Source organism: Ranitomeya variabilis, chromosome 2 (genome assembly GCF_051348905.1).
Source record: "Ranitomeya variabilis isolate aRanVar5 chromosome 2, aRanVar5.hap1, whole genome shotgun sequence".
Taxonomy (NCBI): domain Eukaryota; kingdom Metazoa; phylum Chordata; class Amphibia; order Anura; family Dendrobatidae; genus Ranitomeya; species Ranitomeya variabilis.
In genome coordinates, this window is record NC_135233.1 from 914853380 (window position 1) to 914872426 (window position 19047).

General features: G+C 40.9%; 1 protein-coding gene across 1 annotated transcript in view; it reads right to left on the minus strand.

Annotated features, from left to right (window-relative positions):
- Nucleotides 1-403: 403 nt before the first annotated feature.
- SERPINI1 (serpin family I member 1) overlaps nucleotides 404-19047 on the minus strand; it is a 61880-nt gene continuing 43236 nt past the window's right edge. The window contains exons 7-10 of the mRNA XM_077290611.1: nucleotides 7252-7349; nucleotides 4196-4282; nucleotides 1349-1438; nucleotides 404-1007 (exon numbers count right to left, since the gene is read on the minus strand). Coding sequence (XP_077146726.1) covers nucleotides 931-1007; nucleotides 1349-1438; nucleotides 4196-4282; nucleotides 7252-7349 — 352 coding nt within the window. The 3' untranslated portion in view covers nucleotides 404-930. The remainder of the gene's footprint in view (nucleotides 1008-1348; nucleotides 1439-4195; nucleotides 4283-7251; nucleotides 7350-19047) is intronic.

Genomic DNA, 19047 nt, shown 5'->3' on the forward strand with positions numbered 1-19047 from the left:
GGATGTGTTGGTTGTTTGACAAGGCGTTTAGTGTTGTTCAGAAGACTGTTGCTTGGTGATTTGTCTGTCTGCATATACTCATTTTTTTTTTTCTTCCTTTACTTCCCGGTGTTCCACTCTGTTTGTGATTGCATATTTGTACGATTGTTTTTATCCCATTTATCCCTGTACATCTTCCCTTGTTAGTCTGGTTTGTGTATTCTTATACTCAACAACTCCTCACTTCCCAGTGTGGCGACAGATCAGGGCTACTTTAGGAGCTCAGCAAGACACATGGCCCCAGCATCATCAGAAGTAAACCAGGGAGCAAGGATGGGTAGTGCTCCCTAGCTTTAGGCATAGGTAAGAGTCCCGGGATATCCTGTAATAGTACCATGACAAATAAGGAAACTGCAAACATGGCTATATTTCCAAAACATCAACTTTATAGAACACAAAACACATATTGCACACAATTTGCACCCAGTCTGGGTGCGTGGAATAAATCAGTAGCTTTACACAGATGCTCTAAATAAAAATATATTTTCACATGTACAACTTTATTTGGCAGGCGATCACAAAAAGCACAAACAAAGGTAGAGAATTGTAACACTGGAGGAGATATGTCTACATAAAGGATTTCCACTGGCTTCTTTTCTCCAACAATCTTTGCTTTTTCAGTAGCCAGATCCCTAATGTACAGTGCACTGTCAGAGATGAGATTTTCCAGGATTCATCCACTTATGGATTGAGCTTTCTTCTTTTCACGATGGAGTTCAGCATTTTTTTTTAATGAAAATCTATAAAAGCCCAACGTACATTCAACTTACCGTTTATTACATGTTATCCTGGAAGGAGGAGAGACATTTACACAACAAACATCAATGATATTTATGTTGCAAACAATGTGCTTAGATATTATTTTCCATATGTATGCATGTATGAGCAGGACTAGAGTTCTTCAAAATCATGACCAACGGAATTCAGTGCCTCTGGGTGCATGACTCTTCCCAGAAACAAGACACAGCCTAAAATAGAAGCAAAACCAGATTACAATGGATTTGGAGGACATGCCGTGTTTCATTTTGCAAAACGTATCAAGCAAGTGCTGGGAAGCAGCGATAAACATGCAGAACAGCTCCCGGAAAGGAGGTTACACAACCGCTGGAAAAAGCTTCACTTCAGTGGAGAGGAGCAAAGCAGACAAAGCGAACAAAGGACAAAACTGCTCTGGAGGCGATCGGAGGAGAGCTGAAGCACAGATACCTTTCCCAGGGATGAAAGAGCAGGGATGGCAGCAAGGCCGTCACGTTCCACAGCGCTGCATGCACAAGGCAGAAGCTACAAGAAATGCATGAAGAGAACTCACCAGTTCTGCGGTTTCTAATCAAGAAGAAGAAGGGGTGGTCAAATATCACCTGGGGGTACAGCACCGCCATCCTACTATTGGCAATTATTCCTACAGAGAAACAACAAAACGCCATCACAGGGGACACAAACTTAAGACATTGGCCCCAATCTATCATGTTCTGTACCTGCTGCTCTTGAAGGGGTTGTCCACCTTCGGACACATTTTTTTTTTTACTACAATGAATGAAATTGAGGCTAATTTTCTCAAATTAGTTATTTTTAATTTTCTTTCCCAGAAACCAAACCATATTCTAGTTTCAGCAAATAAATGGCCGTCTTTGTATTATGAAATATATAGCGCCTTGAAAGAGTATCCATATCCTGTGAACTTTTTACATTTTTTTCATGTTACACCCACAAACTTCAATGCATTTTATTTGGATTTAATGGGATGTACCAACACTAACTAGCAAGTATTTGTGAATTCTTTGCAATGTAATGCGCATACGAGCCAAAGAGCGCCAGCTCATGTGCGTATTCGACTACTCTGCTCTTCCCGCAGAAGGGTAGAGAGAAGTACGTCTGTGCAGGAGCGCAATTGGGGCTCTGTGCGGACGATGTAGGATGCGTCATCCACATGAAACAGGGCAGGACGATGGCGTTTGCGACAAATGAGGAGGCGCTGAAGAATGCCCATCGGACCGGACTGCACCATATGGGAAGAGGGGGATTAGGCATTTTCGGGGCTGTACAGAGGCAGTTGGGGACTCAGACATCTTCCTAGAATACTGTAAAAGAAGCATTAAAGGTGGTGACAGTACTTTATGTTGGGAAAACCAGGGACAGGTTCCCTTTAACTAAACAATAATAAATGTTTCCAATGATCATAGAACATTTTCCCATAAAGGATGCTGCAAGTGCTTTATTATACAAATAAAAAAAAATAAAAAAAATTAGTAATTTTTATTTTTGATATTGTCCTGAACTTTTGCCCATAAAAGTTTGCCGTTTGAAGACAACTAGAGAACAAAACAAAAGGCTGTTGGATGTGGATTAATTCTTTTATTTTCCATGTCAGAAGAGAAACAAAATTGTAGGATAGAAGAGAATCTGCCTTTACAGTTATTCACATCCGTGGATTTTGGCCATGACAACAACAAAATAGTTTTCCGTGACTGCATAAACAAAAATAAATAGGATCAAAAATCAATTTTATGAGGTTTTCTTGTTTTGTAACATTGACTATGGTTTTAATGTTTTACTCACCCTCATCGGGTGGAGCATTCAGTCTCCGCAGCTGCTCCTGGTATCGGATTTTGTCTGCAGCGCTGCAGTCAATCAATGAGCCCAGTGGCTCAGGCCATCAAATCAGACAGAGCCACTGAGCTCAGATACGGGCTGCAGTGCTGTCAACGTGACTTCAGAGCTGGAGACAAAATTAACAGTCCCTGGGAGCTGCGGTGGAGACTCAGCGCTGGACCAGAGGAAGGGGAGTAAAAACAGTTTATTTTTCTTAAAACTAACTATAGACATGGGACAGAGGTTTTTTGAAAACTAGGAAACCCCCATAAAGCTACATTTATCCTGGCATTCTCCCCTTATGTATAGCTGCACTAATCTTGGAGGATACCTGAATCCTAGATGTAGTCAGGGTGGAGGAAGTTTCTCCCAGAAAGCAGGGTCAATGGACAGCGAAACGCACGTCGAGGTTTTCAGTGTTGGCATTTCAGTACTGGGATAAGGTGCAAGTTTGTTTTTTTATTTAATCGGTGAAAATTTTTTTGGGGGAAATTTGTAACACACCCCCCCCGAAAAGAAAAAAAAAAAAAAGGCATTTGCCTTTGTTGCCATCTTCCGGGACCCATAAAATTTTCAATTTTTGAGATATGGGGCTGTGTGAGGACCTATTATTTGCGCCCTGAGCTGACGTTTTTACTGATATGATTTTGGGGTAAAGTAAGACGTTTTGATCGCCTCTTATTGCAGAGGCAAAAACCAAGTAATTCTTGTGTTTCGATTATTTTCTCACTATGCTGTTAACTAATCAAATTAATTTATTTTAGGTCTTGATAGTTCGGACTTTTAACGAATGCAGAGATACTAAATATATTTCATTTTTAATGGCTGAAAGAGTGGGAAGATTTGAACTTTGGGTTTTTTGTTTGTTTGTTTTCTTTTTCATATTTTTAGGTTTTGTTTTTTTTTTTACTCTATTTAATAGACCCCGGGAGGGAAACTGAAGCTGCAATTATCTGATCTCTCGTACTAGACATCGCAGTGCATTCCAGCAATGTATCACTTATTGGGTTGCTATAGTTTTGATATAATCACTTATCTACTGCAGTTCTAGCAGTGCTCTGAATGCTGAGCTCTGTATAACCCCGCCTACACCACGGTTTGCCAGCTTTCAGTGTACGCTGTGCATAGGCAGAGAGCTGCCAATCAGTGGTGGGGGTGGGGTTATACGGAGCTCAGAATTCAGAGCACTTATAAATCTGAGGCAGATAACGGTGATTATTATCAAAAGTACAGCAAGAAGTCCAGTAATAATCGCTGGAATCAAGATATGCCATTCTGCTGCTCTCAGATTAGGTGACAAATTCCCTTTAAAGGTTCTGTTAATCTGCTTGGCTGTTATTGGAAATCATAGAAATTGCTGTGGGCAAACAGATCACTACGTTCATATTGCAGAGCTAAAAATAACATATTATAAAAGAAAATCATATAATACATTCGCGATTGATTTAATCCCATCGCCTTCTGAAGGAACATGAAATTTTAACAGAGCAGCGCTGTACAATAAAACCAAGAGGAGGACGAACTATTTAAGATTTCATTCCATAATGTTATAGAGGTTGTACTATACCAGAGGCGGCCGCGGCTTCAGATCCTTCTTCATTAATCTCCAGATATGACTTGTGCACGGCTTTATCAACGTAAAGATCCTTGTTATCTGGAAACAATACAGGTTGGTTACAAGAATGAAGGTCTGCAATCAGATGTGTGGCAATGTACATGAACAATGAATGTTAAAGGGGGAACAGCTACCGGGGAGAGAACGAAGGAAAGAAAGACGACTGTTCAGATTCAGGGGGAGCACAGTAGCATTTCACAGCTTCATGTCTGGCCAGCTGTTGCGGATGACCAGGGCGATCATGTCCTTACATGATACTGCTATATAATGCCCTAATGCTGTGATGTACAGAAGGAAGAAAACCAAAAGAAATTCAAAATATCTGCAAAAAGGGGTGAATGATTGCTACCAGCTTTTGTGAAGAGAAGGCATTTCCTGTTTTAGTCAAAGATTACACTTTAAAGGGAATCTGTCAGCAGGTTTTTGCTATGCAATTTATAGACAGAATGCTGTAGGGGTTAAAACACAGATTTCAGCAATGCCTCTCTAGTCAAGCTCTGAGGTTTTGTTTGCTTGCAACTATTGTTTAAGCACCAGAAGGTGCTGGGACAAAGCAGTGCGTGCCTGCTAGTCTGACTCCGCCCCCTTCTGTGACAGGCAGCTGGCTATGGACATTGTATATACAGAGCTCCATGTGGGCGGGGTTAGCTTTCTCAGCTTTGCTACATTGCTGAATCTAAAAACAGATTGTGTGAGAACGGTTGCACCCAGTAATCTATTTGATACAGCATTGGATTAAGGGTCTATTTGCCAACATCAGGCTGTTCTCAGATGAGGAAGCAAAAACCTGCTGAAAGATACCCTTTAAGCAATTTTTGTTCAAATATATATCGGTCTATATCAGTGTTCCCCAACTTCGGTCCTCAAGAGCCACCAACAGATCATGTTTTCAGGATTTCCTTAATATTACCAGGTGATGGAATTATTGCCTGTCTAGGGCTGCAATTATTACCTGGGAAATTCTAAGAAATCCTGAAAACATGACCTGTTGGTGGCTCTTGAGAACTGGAGTTGGGAAACACTGGTCTATATATTAACGTTATCTTCTCAAAGGCAACTGAATACCAAAGTTTCTGATTTTATAGATTTATCAAGATCCACTTATAAAGAAAGCTTTATTTTCTACTTGGTATCAATGTTTGTTCTGTTCTGAATGTATCTGAAATGGAAAGCAAAATGATGGCTATCTGTCATGATCAATTTCACATAGATTGAAATGAATATGTCAAGTAACTGACCACTTTATTTTCATTTTTGCATTATTTTGCTTCTCAAAAAAAAAAAGGAGCTATAAGCAAAAAAATTGAGCAGTCACAGCCGGGCTATACAACATCACATAATTATATAGCATTACCAAGTGGGTTTGATGGGTGCATCCTGATATAGACTTATCAGTCTGTTCGGTTGTCAAATTTGTACATTTGCAAGAAATAGAGTAACAGAAGAATGTAGAGTTTTAAGAAAATATGTCCCACTTAATATTCTTAGCACAGACTTGTCATGACTGCAAAGAGATCTTAAAGGGAACCTGTCACCTGAATTTGGCGGGACCAGTTTTGGGTCATATGGGCGGGGTTTTCGATTCACCCTTTCCTTACCCGCTGGCTGCATGCTGGCCGCAACATTGGATTGAAGTTCATTCTCTGTCCTCCGGAGTACACGCCTGCGCAAGGCAATATTGCGTATTGCGTATTACCATAGCTACCGATCGCCACCTTCCCTGGATGTCTGCACCGCTTCTGGACTGCGCTCACACAACGTATATAGCGTCGAGCGGCAGCTACTTTGAGTATTACGCTTCATTCAGACATCAGATTAAGTCAGAGTGCTATCTGTGATTTTCATGGATAATATTCGTACTGGTGATCGTCTATGGGGCTAGCTACATGTTCACGGACCAAGAAGCCCACGAAAAAAAATCACTGAGACATGTCAGATTTTGATCTGAAGATTGGATCATAATCGGCAATGCAAGTCAGTGTGTCCATAAAAAATAAAATAAAATCAGACTGCACTATGATAACATCCGAGTGTGGTCCGATTTTCACGGATTGTCACAAAGAAGGCGATGGAGAAAATTGTTTTTTTTTTTGTTTTTTTTTTTAATTTCTCCAAGTACGAGAAAATCAGATGACAATCGGACCACACAATGATCAAACTGTGTTCGGAATAATCGATCCATTTTTCAAGTATGTGGGAAATTGGACATTTGAATGAAACACAAGTCTATGAGTCTCCGAACAAGACACCATGGACTTCGTTTGAAAAAGTGACTTGAAGTCCACAAATATCATATGCGAGTTGGCTATTGAGAATTCAGGTGATGTGAGCTAAAAATAAATATTATATTAACACACGTCCACACCAATACATACTTGGAAGAGATTCGAAAATTAAAATTCTGCTGAGACTTCTTTGACATAATGATGGAATAAAAAAAATAAAAAATAAAAAACACAAATGGGCTGTTGAAAATTAGTTTCGGTGGACCGGATGGTTCTTTAAAAAGTTGATTATTTTCTTTTTTTTTTCTATATATAAATATATTTCAGTTTTATTACAGCCACTGTTAGCTTCTGCATTTATAATAAAGGACACAGCAGATCTAGAATCCACTTTAATTACCAAGCCCGAGTAATAAAACATTAATGGAACGCTTCCATTTATGACGCACTTTATGATTGGCAGCAATGCGACTCCGCAAGCTCCCGCACACAATGCACGCTCGGTACGGCCTGTATCATTAGCTCTATAAGCAATGGATACATTAACACAAATTAATATTGCGAGCCTTGCTTTGCTTATATTCATATAGTTTGAAATGTATATTCAGAGAATCGTCTCTGCAACATGTGGGAAGCGAGAAGCCTGTGCGCGGATTACCCCAATGCATTATTAATGGGCTGCCTGTGCAATATAATAAATAAAAAAGATAAATACGAGCAATAAAGTACGGTGACAGCCAAAGCTGGAAACTGGAAGTTACAAATGCTGCAGTGGTATCATACCGGATATTGCAGACAGATCAGCTTGTCTGCCGAATATCTCTACGATGCCAAGCCGTGACAAAACATCCTTCAGATCAACCGTTTCTTCCACTTTGAGCCTATAAAACAGGTTATTTGAGATTAAAGCAGCTTTTCAAACGAAGAATAAAAAAAGGTTTGTACTGCGGTGAGATGACTGGAACAACATCAGGAAATTGAATGCAACGGAACCTCTCGACAGGATCTGGATAATCTGATCTATACAATAGACCCATAAAATGCTTTTTACGCCATGTGAATTACATGACAAGTCAAATGAAGCTTTCAAGTTGACTTGTCATCTGGTCTCTGATTATATCTTATTAGCGTTCTCATGCTGCCTGTACACTGTGCAGTAAGTAAAGAAGGTGCAAGCAAGTTCACTAAAAGACTGGGAATCAGCCAGATCAGGCTGCTCCGGAAAGTCTTTGAGGCACAGAGTAGCAGCCTTTGGACAAGCAAAGTGATCATGGCTGCTTAGATCTTCATTTCTTTGCTTTCATCATAATGCATTATATAGTTGAAATGTACCGTATTTTCCGGCGTATAAGACGACTTTTTAACCCCTAAAAATTGTCCCAAAAGTCGGGGGTCGTCTTATACGCCAGGTACGGCATGTGCAGGGAGCGATCCTGGATGTTCCCAGGGTCTGAAGGAGAGGAGACTCTCCTTCAGGCCCTGGGATCCATATTCATGTTAAAAATAAAGAATAAAAATAAAAAATATGTACATACTCACCCTTCCGAGAAGCCTGGCTCTCACCGGTGTAAGCGTCTGCCTCCGTTCCTAAGAATTGCAGCGTGGAGGACCTTCGATGACGTCACGGTCAGGTGACTGGTCACATGAGCGGTCACGGACCAATCACAGGCCAGTCACCTGACCGTGACATCATCGAGGGTCCTTCATGCTGCATTTCTTAGGAACGGAGGCAGATGCTTACACCGGTAAGAGCCAGGCTTCTCGGAAGGGTGAGTATATACATATTTTTTATTTTTATTCTTTATTTTTAACATGAATATGGATCCCAGGGCCTGAAGGAGAGTCTCCTCTCCTTCAGACCCTGGGAACCACACGCTGTATAAGATGACTGGGCATATAAGATGACCCCAGTCTTATACAGCGGGCATATCCCAAATTCCATATTTTATATGGAAAAGTTGGGGGTCGTCTTATACGCCCAGTCGTCTTATACACCAGAAAATACGGTACCTGTTTGAGAAAAAGCTGTTAGATATTGTATATCTACATATTACATACACACTCGGGAAAATAAGTATTTGATACACTGCCAATTTTGCAAGTTTTTCCACCTACAAAGAATGGGAAGGTCTGTCATTTTTATCAACTGTGAGAGACAGAATCTAATAAAATAAAATAAGCCGACCCGAGTATAAGCCGACCCCCCTAATTTTGCAACAAAAAACTGGGAAAACTTAATGACTCGAGTATAAGCCTAGGGTGGAAAATGCAGCAGCTACCGGTAAATGTCAAAAATAAAATAGATACCAATAAAAGTAAAATTAATTGAGACATCAGTAGGTTAAGTGTTTTTGAATATCCATATTGAATCAGGAGCTCCATATAATACTCCATACAGTTCATGATGGGCCGCATAAGATGCTCCATACAAAATACGCCCCATATAATGCTCCATAAAATTTATGATGGGCCCCATAAGATGCTCCATATTAAAATATGCCCCATATAATGCTGCACAAATGTTGATTATGGCCAATAAGATGCCCCATATAATGCTGCACAAATGCTGATTATGGCCCCATAAGATGCTCCATATAACAATGTGCCACATATAGTGCTCCATAATGTTCATTATGGCCCCATAGATGCTCCATATAACAATGTGCCACATATAATGTTCCATACAGTTCATTATGGCCCCATAGATGCTCCATATAACAATGTGCCACATATAATGTTCCATACAGTTCATTAATGGCCCCATAGATGCTCCATATAACAATGAGTCACATGTAATGCTCCATACAGTTCATTATGGCCCCATAAGATGCTCCATATAACAATGTGCCACATATAATGCTCCATACAGTTCATTATGGCCCCATATAACAATGTGCCACATGTAATGCTCCATACAGTTCATTATGGCCCCATAGATGCTCTATATAACAATGTGCCACATATAATACTGCTGCAGCAATTAAAAAAAAAATGACATACTCACCTCTCGTCGCTGCCCGCTGCTCCTGAGCATCTTGTCTCTCCTCAGTGACTGTTCAGGCAGAAAGTGGCGCGCACACTAATACGTCATCATGCCCTCTGACCTGAACAGTCACTGCAGAGGATGCGAAAGACGGGGCGGAGGTGGAACGAGGAAAGGTGAATATGAAAATACTCACCTGCTCCCGGCGCAGTCCCTGGCAGCTTCTCCCGGCCAGATGGTCTCCGGCGCCGGCAGCTTCTTCCTCTGTTCAGCGGTCACTGGTACCGCTCATTACAGTAATGAATATGCGGCTCCACCCCTATGGGAGTGGAGTCCATATTCATTACTTTAATGAGCGGTACCACGTGACCGCTGAACAGGGGAAGAAGCTGTCGGCGCCGGAGACCATGGGACACGCAGGGACCGTGCCAGGAGCAGGTGAGTATAATAATAATAATTTTTATTTATATAGCGCCAACATATTCCGCAGCACTTTACAATTAAGCGGGGACATGTACAGACAATAAATTCAGTACAAGTTAAGACAATTAAAAAATTTAAACAGTGACATTAGGAGTGAGGTCCCTGCTCTCAAGCTTACAATCTACAAGGAAGTGGGGGGACACAATAGGTGAAAAGTGCTTGTTATTTCTGGTCTGGAAATTATAATAAATAGGGATTTTCATATAAAAGCTGCATGATCCGGTCATCAGCCCGTGTGTTTAAGTGCAATAGTCAAGTATCAAGTGCAGTTATCGTGTGCATGGAGGGTGTGGAGACAGATGAATAGTAGGGTGCAGATTCAGAGTAATATTTGGAAGGAGGGAACAGGACAAAGTTAGTTTACTGAGTAGTTGATGTGGTAGGCTTGTTTGAAGAGATGGGTTTTTAAAGCGCCCTTGAATAGGTCGCGGCTAGGTATCAGTCTGATCATCTGGGGAAGTGCATTCTAGAGAGCTGGCGCAGCACGAAAGAAGTCTTGGAGACGGAGGTGCGAGGTTCAGATTATGGGGGATGTTAGTCTTAGGTCATTTGTAGAACGGAGGGCACGTGTAGGGCGATAGAGATGAGAGAGGAGATGTAAGGCGGTGCGGAACTGTGGAGGGCTTTGTGGGTGAGAGAGATGAGTTTGTACTGGACCCTGTAGCGAATGGGTAGCCAGTATAATGACTGGCACAAGATGGAGGCATCGGTGAAGCGGCTGGACAGAAATATGACTCTGGCTGCCACATTCAAGATGGATTGGAGAGGAGAAAGTTTGGAAAGAGGGAGACCAATCAGAAGAGAGTTGCAGTAGTCCAGACGAGAATGAATAAGAGCGACAGTAAGAGTCTTAGCAGTTTCAAATGTGAGAAGAGTATGTGACAGTCGTCGCTCCTCCTCACCTGCCGACCATGACTCGAGTATTAGCCGAGAGGGGCACTTTCAGCCCATTTTTTGGAGCTGAAAATCTGGGCTTATACTCGAGTATATATTGTAATTAGTTTGCATTTTATTGCATGAAATATATATTTGATACAATAGAAAAACAATTTAATATTTGGTACAGAAACCTTTGTTTGCAATTACAGAGGTCAGATATTTTCTGTAGTTCTTGACGAAGTTTGCACACAAACTTCTCCAGATCTTTCAGGTTTTGGGGCTGTCAGTAGGCAACATTGCGTTTCAGCTCCCTCCAAAGATTTTCTATTGGGTTCAGGTCTTGAAACTGGCTAGGCCACCCCAGGACCTTGAAATGCTTCTTGCAAAGCCACAAATTAGTTGCCCCGGCAGTGTGTTTTGGGTCATTGTCATGCTGGAAGACCCAGCCACGACTCATCTGCAATGCTTACTGAGGGAAGTAGGTTGCTGGCCAAAATCTCACGATACATGACCCCATCCATCCTCCCTTCAATACGGTGCAGTCATCCCCTTTGCAGAAAAGCACCCCCAAGGTATGAAGTTTCCCCCATCATGTTTCACAGTTGGGATGGTGTTCTTGGGGTTGTACTCATCCTTCTTTCTCCAAACATGGCGAGTTGAGTTGATACCAAAAAGTTCTATTTTGGTCTCATCTGACCACATGACCTTCTCTCATACCTCCTGTGGATCATACAGATGGACATAGGCGAACTTCAAACGGGCCTGGACATGTGCTGGTGTGATTCATAACAGCGTAATGTGTTACTAAGGATAATGTTTGAGACTGTGGTCTCAGCTCTCTTCAGGTCATTGACCAGGTCTTCCCATGTACTTCTGGGCTGATTCCTGACCTTTCTCAGAATCATCCTTACCCGACAAGGCGAGATCTTGCATGGAGCACCAGACAGAGGAACACTGGCAGTCATCTTATGTTTCTTCCATTTTCTAATTGTGCCAACAGTTGTTGCCTTCTCACCAAGCTGCTTGCCTATTGTCCTGTAGCCCATGTGCAGGTCTAAAAGTTTGTTCCTGGTATCCTTAAACAGCTATTTGGTCTTGGTCATGGTAGAAAGGTTGGAGTGTGATTGTGTGGACAGGTGTCTTTAAAACAGGTAGAAAGAGTTCAAACAGGCACATTTAATACAGGTAATGAGTGCAGAGTAGGAGCGCTTCTTAGAGAGAAAACTAATATGCCTGTGAGAGCCAGAATTCTTGCTGGTTGGTAGGTTATCAAACACTTATCTAATGCAATAAAATGCAATTTAATTATTTAAAAATACGATTTTGTTTTTTTTTTATTTTTAGATTCTGTCTCCCACAGTTGACGTGTACCTAGGATAAATGTTACAGATCTTTCCATTCTTTGTAGGTGGGAAAACTTCCCAAATCAGCAGTGTGTCAAATACTTATTCTCCTCACTGTGTTTTCTTACTTCTTACACAAACGTCTGCGTACAGTTCGAAAACTTTATAAGTATGCGACACAAGGTATCACGAAATTAGAAGAACAAAAAATCTACCTCAGAAAACAGGTGCAGACTATGAGCAAAAAAAAGGAGAGGATTGTGTGTGGGTCCCATCCGATAAGTAACATGTCATCTAACAAAAAAACATCAAACAGTGTTTCAAGCAGGAGAGCACGGTCCAGAAGGCCACGGCCCGTCCAACAGGAGACCACGGCGCCCCCAGCAATTATGCTCAATGACTCATGCAGTCTACATGAGCCAAGGGATAGTGGTTTTATGGCATGTCCGAGAGGTCTGACCCTCTGTGACCAAACATTGACTCCTTGTATTCTAAAATCTCGCATTTTGCAACCCTGATGCAAACACACAGCTACTACTGGATCAGTTCACTGGTCAGTAGTTTCCTTAGGCACCAAAGCAAATAAAATGAATGATTCTTAATTCCTTTTTATTGTGCAAAACATGAATGGGTGGTAAAAATCGATTAAGAAAATCCACATTGGCAAGTAAATTTTACTGTAATCCAAACATTCAGCAAAAATAGTTATTTTAAACTTGGAGAAATTGGTTTTCTCTTAATGTCTGTCTGACAAGGATTAAGCGAAACAGAACTTATCACTTGTGTGCTGTGGCTTTTCATTCTCGGTGGACATTATCTATTTCGCACTTCATAGTTTGCCTCCTCTCGTCAGCAGATATAAATATTTATAACTGTTTATTTAGTGCTCTGATAAAATTCCATGCCGCTTCTGCATTTTAAATCAGGAGCCAGCGCTGAGAAAAGCAGCAGTTAATCTCACAAAGCTAAGTAGGGAAATTACAGAATCACTCCATCAAATTTCAATCTTGCTAACCTACAGTATCCCATATATCACGATGAAATAAAGCCCAAACTGAGATGAACTTTTTCCTACCAGGAACAGAATTGATTTTTAATGTATTTATTCAGATATTGTTGTATATTACTTTCACTACAGAATCCCTGATCAGAGAGGAAACATGAATTGGGCAACGTCAAGTATGGAGGATCGTCAAAATGATTAACTAGGTGATATCTAGTGTGCGGAATAAGATAAAAAATATATACGAATTCTATATCCGAGAGAAGAGTAAAATCATGCGCACCGCTAACAGCTCACATTGTGCCCAGCCGTACAGTATATGGAGACCATTCAATAGGAACTCAATCAATGTTACTTTTATGAAAGATTCAAGTTTCATCACCTTTTTCTCCTTTTCAAAGGTTCTCAGCTAAAACCAAAAGTCTCTAGTCTCCTTTCCTAATGTATCTGCTACAAGTTAGCAATGTATGCTAATATATGTAAGGACTAGTGACGAGTAAACATGCGCGAACATATTTTCCGAGCACGCCGAAGACACTATGTTAACACACGAGCATGCTTGGCTAACGCCTTTTCCGAGTACGATCGCTCATCACTAATAAAGACACTTGTCAGAAACGCATCTGAGGTTCTCTAAATAGAAAGATTTTTTATGGGAACCTTTGCTGGATTTTTGCGCTTTTCAGGTGATTGAATCTTGTTTTTCTATAAGGCTTTCCAGGCATCAGGGATCCCTTAAGTCATGGGTGAACTGACTGTCGCATCAGCACAGACAGCTGAATGCAGTAGTGGTATGTGAATGCTCTGTGCCAGGGGAGAGCGGCGCAGAGCACAACAGGAAGGTACCGTAATTGCAATGACCTGTCTGTTAGTGCTTAGATACATTGTTTGTTTTTTTGTGAAGCCCCAGATACCCCCTATTTAAATAAATAGGAATGCAAATCAGGGAAGCATTACCTATAGACATTTACTTATTAGCCAACCACTACCACACCCTAAAAACAAATATAAACTACATAGCAATACAAGTTTTTCAAAAGGACTAGTGGAAACCGTTTTGTGTTAAAGGAAAAATGTCTAGCAAATGTTTCTAGAAGTCAATGAATAACAACTGTAGCAAAAAACAAAAAAAATTGCATCCAATTTATTACAATGTAACAAGTGCACTGTATCTTCAAACTACAAAAACCTTAGATGTGCAAACTCTTTTTGTGAACAACATTAACCCCTCTACCACCAAGCCTGTTTTCACCTTAATGACTCAAACACAAAAATTGCTGGAATCAAGAGATGACGCCATGTCATGTTTGGAGAGCCCCTGATGCTCCTAAACAGTGGAAACCCCCAACAATTGACCCCATTTTGGAGACTAGACCCCTTAAGGTATGTACCTAGATGTGTTGTGAGCACCTTGAACCCAGAGGTGCTTCACAGAATTTTACAACACTGATCTGTGAAAAAGGAAAAAAGGAAAAATTTTCTCTGGGTGTTCTATCCCCCTTTTTGTTCTCATTTTCACAAGGACAGCAGAAGAAAATGGACTCCAAAATTTGTTGTACAATTTCTCCTGAGTTCACAGATACCCCATATGTGGTTGAAAACTACTTTTGAGGCACAGTGCAAAGCTCAGAAGGGAAGAAGCGCCATATTGGCGTTCGGATTTTGCTGGAATGGTTTGAGAGTGTCACATTGGCAGAGACCCTGAGGTGCCAGAACAACACAAACCACCTATATGTGACCTCATTTTACAAATTACACCTCCCAATAAATTCATCTAGGGAGGCAGTGGTCACATTGACACCACATGTGCCTCACAGAATTTTACACCATTGGGCGGCGAAGAAAGAATAATATTACATTTTTAAATCACTAAAATGTTGTATTAGCCTCAAATTTTTAAGTTTTCTAAAAATTAATAGGAAAAAAATGGACCTCAGTTTGATGTAAAAATTTCTCTTAAGTGCGCCAATATCTTACCTGTAATTGGGGAATACTTTTCAGGCACAGCATAAAACTCAGAAGGGAAGGAGTGCCATAATGTAGAGCAGATTTTACTATTATGGCATGTGGGTGCTGTGACCCAAGGGGAGAGCCCCAGAGGTGCCAGAATAGCAGAGTGACCCATAAATGACCCCATTTTACAAACTACACCTCTCAATGAATTCATCCAAAGGTGCAGTGATCATATTTACACCATGGGTGTGTCACAGAATTTTATACTATTCGGCAGTGAAGAATGAATAACTATTTTTACCACCCAAATTTTGTTTCAGCCTCAGATTTTACATTTTCACACAAGACGTGGCCAAAGGTGGCACCATAATTTGTTCCACAGTCTCTGCTGAACGTGGAAATACCCCATAAGTGGCTATACAGTATACACAGCGAGACTCGGGGGAGACGGAGCGATATTTGCCTCCTAGAATAGGGGTTCTGTATATGGAGTTCGCAAACTACCTGCTAGAAGATCAAAACCCCCCCTCAAGTGACCCCATTTTGGAAATTATTCCCCTTTGGGAATTTATCTACAGGTGTAGTGGCGATTTTGACTCCAGGGGTATTTTCCAGAAACAAGCAGCACTGGATGTTGCCAAGTGAAAATTGCAAACTGCCGTTGTAGTGAACACTACGCTGTAGCGACAGGTACCTTGTAGTCACCAGTATGTTGCAGTGACAAATACAATGTATTGACCAGTACATTGTGCCTAGTTCATGCTTCTGGAGACATGCACCCGTAAATTAGGCGGGCTCTCATCGTTACAGAAATTCCAAACATGTGGACGCTAAATTGTGGGGCTCAAGAGGGGGACATTTGGATTTGGGAGGGCAGAATTTGTTGGATCTCTTTTGGGGGCAAGGAGCCACAGCGCTTTTCCAAAGCCTTTGCACTGCTAGTAATATGGAAGCCAATCTATTTCTATTGACAGATGATGGACTTGCGTGGGGAATTGCTTTTTTGTGTGAATTGATTTGGAACATTTTACATAACATTCAGAATCACATTTATCCTGTTGGCTAAGCTGAGCACTTTGGGGTTTCCATCTAAATCTCTGCGTTACGCGTTTGAGATGAAACCCCCGAAGGATCCATTCACTATAATCAGGCAGCAGTTATTCTGGACTCCGTCCGCCCTCTTTTCCTCGTTGTCCTTTTTTTTTTTTTTTTTTTTTTTAAGAAGTGCACAAAACTGTGGCCAACAGCACTTTTATGCACATCAAAAAAGACAGACACACCTATAAGCCAGACAGCATCCACAGTGCCTCATTATAGGGAATCTTCCACCAGGGGTTCTGTCTGAGTCAAGTATTTCAGAGATTTACATGGAAATCCCGGTGTAAGAGCTCAGCATACAGCACAGGATAAACATGAGCCGAGCCTTACTGCGATCTTTGGGAGGCAGAATGAAAAAAAAAGAAATCAACAGCAGGTGAGAAATTGGATTTATTTTTTGCACTGTTCCTCGCGCGGTATGAGTGATAAGTCAACTTTATTCTTCTGGTCAATGTGATTATAGCAATACCAGATTTATATCAGGTTTTTATGATTGGCTACTGTCACACATTAAAATACGCTTATTTTTTCAAAAACGTAACTTCCATATTTTGAGAGTTATAATTTTTCCATATTTCTGCCGACAGTCATGTGAGGGCTTGTTTTCTTGTTTTTTTGCGGGACGAGTTGACATTTTTAATGGTACCATTTTCAGGTACATTACTTTTTTATAGCTTTCTATTCTGATTTTTGGGAGGCAGAATGAACAAAAAACAGCAATTCAGGAATTGATTTTTTGGGAGGGTTTTTATGCGGTTATGCTTGTGGTAAAATTGATAAGGCAGCTTTATTCTCCGGGTCAGTGCAATTACAATGATACCACATTTCTATAGTGGTTTTTTATGTTTTGGCTCTCTTACACAATAAAAACTATCTAATAAAAAATTATTATTTTTGCATCACTTTATTCTGAGAGCTATAGCTTTTTTATTTTTCGGCTGACGGAGCTGTAGGGTGGCTTGTTATTTGCAGGAAAAGATGACGTTTTCAACAATACATTTTTATTTATAATTGTCTTTTTGATCGTGGTTTATTCCATTTTTATTCGGCATTATGATGAAAAAGTATAGTACCAGTATTTTGCAGTGTTATTTAATTATTTATTTTTAAACGGTGTTCACTGACGGGGTTAACTAGCTTGAGAGTTTTATGGAGAAGGTCATTTCGGATGCAGTGTTACCAACCATGTGTACTTTAACCATATGCACTTTTTTGTTTAATTTATTTAAATTTACATTTCTATGTAAACATATCAGTTATACATTCTATTACATTTTTTCCAGATTTTTAAAATATTTTTACAATGGTTATTTTTTCTTGTGTACTTAGTCCCTCCATGGGACTTTCACTTTTAGCAGTCTGATTACAGTTAAATAGCATTGCTATGCTTTGTAACTGTCAGCTCTGCAGCGACAAAAGTTAGTTAGGTAACAGATTTACTGTTGTAAAATAAAAGCACAGCCAAAGCACAAAAAGGAACTTTAAAAACTCCCAAAATGTAAAAATTCCCGCAAGACAGTGAGGACCCTTGACATGGCTTGGAAGCTTGGGTATTTTTCCCAAAATATTAACCAATACCTCCTAATATTATTATATTATTTTGCACATTTTATCTTTACAGGGTGCAGCCAGGCCCATCAATGGTGACCATGTAGACTAGGGGCTTGCACCTCTGTGGTGTAGTGGTAGAGTGCCTGGCAGTCCGCCTAATCAAATAATAGGGGTGTGCACTAGGCTGCTTCTTGGACACTGTACTATACGTGTGTGACTTGCCCCCCATTGCAGGCTTCATCTGTGTATAAATCTAATACTAGGCAATCACCCCCTCCATGGACTGGTAGCATGAAAGTGGTTGTTTCATCAGTATTTTGCATCTGTGGTACCTCCTTTAGTAAGGTGGTCTACTGCATCCTGTTTGTTTATTCCTTTCTGATGTTGGCTGGTAAATACCATTGCCTTTTTGCCATGTCTACATTTTGTACTGTTCCGCACCCGTCTTGTGTCTTCTTTTCTCAGCAGCCAGCTTCCTCTGCTCTCGTCTGGGAAGGAAATTATCAAAGTAACCTGCCACATACCTCTGATGTCACTCCCCTATGGCTTTGCAAGCCAGCTCAGATGGCAGCAGTATTCGGGTAGCTAGTCATCTATGCTGCTACCTACCAACCACATTGCTGGACATTAGCAAGGTGTGCCCTTTGGGAACAGCAAAGCAGAGTAGGTTGAGCTGTCTTTGTCAAAGTACCTGTTAACATGTTTGTCTCTGCTATTCCAAAGTGCTTGTCTGATCACACAGCTCTAATGTTCGAAGGTGTATGTTCACACATTCGGCTCAGCTGTACCCAGTTGACTGAAGCACACTCTGTTCTGCTGAACCAAGTTGCCTATATGCACATAAGCTCCACTGATCCACATGCTGTCCACATATCCAGGACGACTGTTCCAAGTGCGGTCCACCATATCCACATGTCCCACTGGTCCATCCACTTACTGCCTGGAATAACCAACTCTGCTGGATCTCTTTGCACCAATGTCTCCGGTCCGAGCTGTTTATCCAGCCCTACCCTTTAGTGGAGCCATAACATGTGCTACTCATGCCAAATGGTAAGGTAAGGAAGAACCCATTTTTGTGTATGGAAACCTGGAGAGTGAGCACATATAAGCTTATAACAGTTAGCAAAGGCAACAATTTATACAATGTATATGCACCCTTGAACACTAGAGTAAAAATTATAGCCATGGCTTACTGGTCTCCTGATAGGATTAAATCTATTCTGGTCTCATATTCTGATGCCCTAACTTGGATCCATCCAAATTTGATCATATCTGACCCGTGCTTC